The 6746-nt window shown below is 33.1% G+C and overlaps 2 protein-coding genes across 2 annotated transcripts; both read left to right on the top strand.

Moving 5' to 3' along the window:
- Positions 1–281: 281 nt before the first annotated feature.
- On the top strand, positions 282–647 carry LOC119681679 (mesenchyme-specific cell surface glycoprotein-like; the record flags this gene model as incomplete). Its single annotated transcript, XM_038094938.1, is given in 1 exon segment — positions 282–647. A coding segment is annotated over 1 exon segment (312 nt), but the record flags the coding sequence as incomplete, so codon positions are not given.
- A 3796-nt stretch (positions 648–4443) lies between these two features.
- Positions 4444–5005, top strand: LOC119674061 (H/ACA ribonucleoprotein complex subunit GAR1-like). Its single transcript, XM_038085184.1, has one exon. It carries the CDS (start codon positions 4484–4486, stop codon positions 5003–5005), a length of 522 nt encoding a protein of 173 aa, XP_037941112.1. The 5' UTR covers positions 4444–4483.
- Positions 5006–6746: the final 1741 nt, after the last annotated feature.

The following is a 6746-nucleotide window of genomic DNA, read 5'->3' on the forward strand; positions in this document are numbered from 1 at the left end:
ATTTTATTTCTTTATACTTATTGATGAAGTTCGTCACTTAAGAATAATATTTTATTTAAAACGTAAGTTCTTAATAATCATTTTACGCAATTCTATTTAAATAAATAAAAAAATTTGTTTAGACTTAGTACGTAGTTCTTATTTTCAGCTACTTAGTCAATACTGATATGAAACAAAAAAAAACACAGCTAAGCAAACATTTGAAAAATTTCGATATTACTTCTTAATATTAATGAAAACAAAATCTGCGACAAACAGTTTCCATATAAATATATTCAAGCCAACACTGAAACGTTAGAATTAGTTTGGCACTCATTTAATCAATTTCTCAAGCCATGAAATTAAATTTACTTACGATTTTAACTGCTTTGGCCTTTTTGGCTTTACAAGCTAATGGTCAGGCTTCAACAGATCCCATTACTTCCATTACTTCAGCCGAAGGAACATCTTCCCCAGCTCCTAGCACTGAGGCACCAACCACTACTGAAGCACCAACTACTGAAACGCCTACTGAAACTACTGCAGCGCCAGATACTACTGCTGCACCTGTTACCGAAACTCCTACTACAGCTGTACCAGCCACTGAAGCTCCATCAGCAAGCACAAGGGCACCATGCAAGCCGGATCGTCCACATAGACACCATGGAGGACATAGACATGGTGGTAGAGGAGGACGTGGAGGTAGAGGAGGACGTGGTGGTAGAGGAGGAGAAGGGTAAGAGAAAGGTGAAGATCGTGCTAGAAGAAAGGGCCGTGGAAGGGGGTGTGGCAGAGCGAAAAACTTGGCAAAATCCGCGACGTAAATCTAACATGCAACCATTTCGGGACTTAAATCTCCAAAAAAATGCACCAATAAATAAAAAGTACAATAAAGAAATCAGCCAAAAAACTATGAAGCAACTTCTTTAGCAAAATCCAGAAATATTATCATCTCGCTGACTCATTTAAATTAAGTCACTTATTTAATAAATCTGATGAATATTACTCATAGTAAACGTAACACAGGTTAAATTAGGTAACGCTTTCTGGTCACAATTCACCATAGACGTATCAGTCTCTAGTTATATAAATCTATGTTATGGAAAATCTCACAATTTGGCTCATTTTAAATGAACTAAATATACCTTGAACCGAGAACCTTGGGCAAGATTAATTTAAAAAACTTTTTTCTTTAGTAACATATTTCCAAATGCAAAATTTTGAAAAATTAAATTTCTTTCTAATAGAAAGAAATTTGTTGAAAATAACTTTAATATATAATATAACTTTAACCAGAAACGTAACTACCAATACGATAGAGTAGCTATTCCTACTGATAATCAGGCACTTATAAAAGCACTCAATTTGCATCAGGTGGCAATAAGATTGGCGAATGGGGGTCTCAAAAAGCTCAGTATCCTTGGCCAAAGAAACTAGATATTGATACTATAAGATCCAGCTGATGCTGGAATTTCCCAAACGAAGTTGCTGACAAACTTGTACAAAAAGAAAAAATCTTCTTGCTTGTAGACCTAAAATCATTCAAAAGACATACTATAATAACTTCCAAGGCTTTCATATAAAAGATCGAGTACAATAATTTTTAACCTAAAGTGGTTTAAGGATTGTATGCAATTAAGTTAAAGCAATTTAAGAATCGTTACAGGAGTACTTACATATTATAATATTAGAAATTTATTCCAATGAAATTTGTAGATTTTATAGGGAAAGAATATAACTTCAAAACACATGCTGGATTTTGCGCAAGACTGATACATAAATGAAAGAAGTACCGGGTACGCCATCTCATATCAAATACAAAAATAAAACTCTATTATGCATACTACTATTATATATTATGCAATATAATATATATTACTATATATTATATATATACTACAATTTATAGTGGAACTTGAATTTGAAGAAATACTTTAATCTCATGAATGGGGCACATTAAATCTTCAGATCACTGTGTAAATTATCTCAACATAATAATTATAATAATAATATTAATAATAATATACCTAAAGCAAAATACTTAGTATAGTCACCAATAATAAGAGATCCTATCCACACTACAAAAATAATTGCAACAAATTTACACATGAAACAATCGGAGCTCGCAAAGGAGTTCAAACGCAGGCACGTCGCTATAGCCGCACTCTTGTTCTTTCATAATCTGTCGTTTTCGGATATATATTCAGCATACTTCATCCTTGCAAACAACATACCCAAGTAAATATGAGGAGAAGTAAACAGATATAGAGAGAAATATAAGATAAAGAAGAAGAAGATTTTAGAAAGATTTTCTTGAGTATATATAAGTCCATGCAGTAGAAACGAAAGTAATTATTTTCAGTTACGTATACTTCCCAGTAATATCGTCTTATTTTATTGTGAGAGGATAATTATTATTAAACAAAAAATTATTAATTTAAGGTACTCATATTTAAAATTTGTTGGAAGAAACAATTATACAAATGATATGATAAATCATCCATAGAATATATTATAGACATTTTTTTTAACTCTGTAGTACTTGTAATTTCTAAGATCTTCAAACAATTTTAAAATCATCAATGACAATAAAATGAATGATTCCATATACAACTTAGCAGATATGAGATCTTAATTTTCAAATCTAATATTTTTTGGTCTGGAAAGTTACGAAGTTATGACGCAAGCACTTCTTACACACTTTTCTTTGTTGGAGGCGTGACATATCATCCACCTTACAAATAGAAATAAAACAATTGAATTTAGTCGAATAAAGTAATTTACAAATGACTCAATATTGACGTTTTTCGCTAAATACACACAATTTCATCTGCGTCGTTCACACTTAAGTTCACATAGAAAGCAAAACACTTAAGTAAATATGTATACTGCCAACCTGTGTCAAATTTTGATACTCGTACATTAAGAAAATATTATATCTTGTATACATAACTTCAATATTGATTTGTGTCAACAAATGAATTAATTTACTTTAGCTACATAGAAGTCCTAAACAAGATGAACAATGGCCAGTTAATTTTAAATTCATCAACATATTGTTCCAAACAATCGACTCTAAGGATTAAATGGAGAAATGCAGTATCAGCAGTCGTTTTGTGTAATGTCCATAATATTGGCATTTTGACAGGATACAACTACTGCAACTACCAGCTCAAACTACTCAACTATTTAGACAATTACTTGAACTACAGATTAACTGCTTAAAAGGACATCAAATGAGAGCTTTGACTTTCATTTTTCAAAGAAAGGTAAAAAAAGAAAAGCAGGTAAAAAACCGAAAGTAACACGGTGGCAAAAGTTTTTGGATCAAAAATCAAATGTGCAGAACACAATGGAATAAATGTAAACATATTCCAAGCAGAAATAGGCGCCATCAATAAATGTACTTAGTTTAATCTTGCAACGATGATAACAAGCGGGACACAGCCATATCATCAAGCAATTAAATTGCCATTCGACCGTTCAGCTTGTATGTGGTTGACTCCAAGTTAGCTTGGAGTTGTCTTCAGAAATTAAATCAACTAGGCAAAGACAACAAAATTAGCTTTCACTGGGTTTTAGAACATACAGATCCAGCACAGTCAGATACAGTCAATGAAATCGACAGAATTGGAGCCCCCATGGCAATGATTGGGCCTTAGTCCTACAGCGACATAACACAAATCTATTAGGAAGAAATGCTGAAGAATTAGGACATATAAAAGAGGCAGAAATTTATGTCGAGTCCTGCAGGGTTGTCATAATCTGAATTATTATTAGGTAACCATAATAGCTAAGTACAGTAATCACAGAACAGATTTAGCATGCTAAGTAGACTTAATGAACAGCTGATTAGCACAAGTATTACATTAAAACTTTAGTGCAGATACTATGGTTAAGAATCTGAGTCACCTGAGCACCTGAGAACATAATACCGGGCAAAAAATGATTAATACGAAAGCTGCAGGACAATAAAAGATTTTCATAGCGCTAAACAACGACAGATGATAAAAGCCACCACCTTGCAGATCAAGAAAATAAATTCGGCCCCAGAAGAGCAGGCATGATTCAATGCCTTCACCTTTCCATATTTTAAACGACGTCAGATCTTTGTATATATCTACCATTCTAAGCGTTTTGGATTTTCTTCGGTGGAATGTTGAAGCAGGTTTGTAGTTATTTAGCGTGGATTTAAGATATGATTGACGAAACTCACTTCAACAAAATGTTAAATAAATAAACGACAACAGATTTTTTGGTATTTTTAGAGTTTGCAAACACTTAACTAAACAATGCATATAAGAATCAAATAAAAGATATTAGATACAAATATTAAAATCAAATAAATATATTATTTATATCTATTATATACAAAAACAGCAAATATTTGAAGACCAAACATTGAATGTCGAAGAATTTTCATATAAATAACTGATGAAGAGTTTGATGAAGAGACATTAGAACTTACCCAACTAACTGGCATAGTAACTGTATCAACGGCACCATGAAATTCAGTTTAAGCATTTTGGTACTTTTGGCCTTGTTGGCTACATTAACCAATGCACAGACAACGACTGTTGCTGGCGCTACAACCACTGATCCGTCCGCAACCACAACAGTAGCAGTTTCGACAACTGATTCTGCCACAACCACAACAGCAGCAGCGACAACAACCACTGTATCTGCTACTACGACTGCAGCCACTACTGTTGCTCCAGGCGCATCCACAACCATATCATCGGATGTAACGACTAAACCTTCTAAAACAGATTGTCATCAACATGGACACAGAGGTCACAGACACGGACATAGAGGTGGTCGCGGTGATAGAGGCGGCAGAGGTGGTAGAGGAGGACGCGGCGGTCGCGGTGGACGTGGTGGGCGTGGCGGAAGAGGTGGCCGTGGTGGTCGCGGTGGTAGAGGAGGACGCGGTGGAAGCAGAGGTGGACGCAGAGGAGGCAGAGGAAATAGAGGAGGACGCGGAGGACGCGGAGGAAACAGAGGTGGACGCAGGGGCCGTAATTAATAATATTAAGTGATACCAAATTGCAAACCAAAAACTCTAATAAAATTTTAATGAGCAAACAAAATTTATTGTTACTTTTTTAGTTTACATTAATTAATTAAGCAGTTTTAAAAATTATTCCTTGCAATAGTCAGAAAAAGGCAATTCTTAATAAAAAAATCATATCTTTTGATCTCTTCTGCTTGAAGTAAAATGAAAAATATATGGGAAAAGAGAATGAAGAACTGTTACCATAAGAATATCTGAATTTTTTATTATCACGGAACTTAATATTAAGGAACAGAAAAGATTCTAAAATTATATTAATACTTTTCAAATAACTTCTAATCTCTTCTTCTTTTACGAGGTATCTTATAATAATCTTATAATCATTATGTATAGATCGGATTGATCTACTATTATTCTACCAAGTATTATATTTAAAAGTGCTTATGATGTTCACGTAACGGGATATTGTAGGCTACAGAGAAGTTAAGAGAATATTTTTTAAGAAGAGTTTTAGGAAAAATATTCAGTAAATATTATAATTAAAACTGCGTAAGGGTATTAACATGCCCTCGTAATGCGGAGTGTAATTATCCAAATGAACAATGCAATGATTAAAATAATTATCCTCTGAACTGTGGTAAAGTAAATCATAAATATAAAGTTGATCAACCAGAAACTACATACAGTATCTGAATAATGCAAAGTAATCGAGGATTTTCAAAAGGCAAATGATTGATGTACTCTATGATAGAAGCTTGGTCTTTAATCGACACAATGATGCACTACTATGGCAATGACACTGCTAAAGGTGTACAGATTCCTTTTAACATTAAATTATCTATTATTACCCTGAATTAATACATAGCCGTACGCCGTACAGGAAAAAGTGTTGAGTGGGTGGTATGTAGTTATCAAAACGATTAAATGGAAGGTAAATAAAAGTCAGGTAGGGAACATTTAGATTTGTTTAACATTTTGCTTCTCAGTATTAATTATAATGAGGAAGAGACTGGAATGACCAATATCTGATCTTCATAAAATAATACTGTTGATCTACACGTTTGCAAATGAATTTAAATATTATTATGAGTAGCAGATTATTATGCAATGATTTAGGATAATGATAAAATCAAAATATAAGACTCTATTCTTTTAACATAATAGGCATCTTTAAGAACCATGATCATAAAAGGAAATGCCAAACTTAAAATTTCAACTTATGACAAGAAACTGAAAATTGCTCGCCTACCAAACCTGATAAACCTGATTCTAATCTAGAATTGAATCTTGAACAATGATAGTTTCTGAAGAGGAACCTCTATACCTATTCGAAAGACAGACTTTATGCAGAAGTCTTACCGTAACAATGAAGACATAAGAAAATCTGAAGAAAACAAGATGGAATTAAATAGGAGAGGTGAGAAGATTTGAACAATTCAAAATATATTCTAAATTGTTAGATGAATTATATAATTCTGCTTGAAGCACTTTGTCTCGAGTAATTTTTCTCAATGAGACTTATTCACTTAAATAAATAATTTAAATTTAAAAAAAGTATATATTAATTGAATTTCTTCTTTATTAGTTTTCCGTCATTGCAGTTTTCATCAAAAATTATAATCTTTTCTTTAGATCACATAAGGATGAAAGGCGAGATTGAATGCGTGACCAAATGAGCTCTAAACGACTTCTTCTTGAACTTCTCGTTGTCGTTGCAGTAGCAGGAGTAGTCGTTGCCGTACCAGCGACTGTC

This window comes from Teleopsis dalmanni, chromosome 2 (genome assembly GCF_002237135.1).
Source record: "Teleopsis dalmanni isolate 2A chromosome 2, ASM223713v2, whole genome shotgun sequence".
NCBI lineage: Eukaryota > Metazoa > Arthropoda > Insecta > Diptera > Diopsidae > Teleopsis > Teleopsis dalmanni.

What these genes read in the sequence shown, in the direction of transcription:
- LOC119674061 (XM_038085184.1), top strand. Translation starts at nt 4,484, where the DNA reads ATGAAATTCAGTTTAAGCATTTTGGTACTTTTGGCCTTGTTGGCTACA.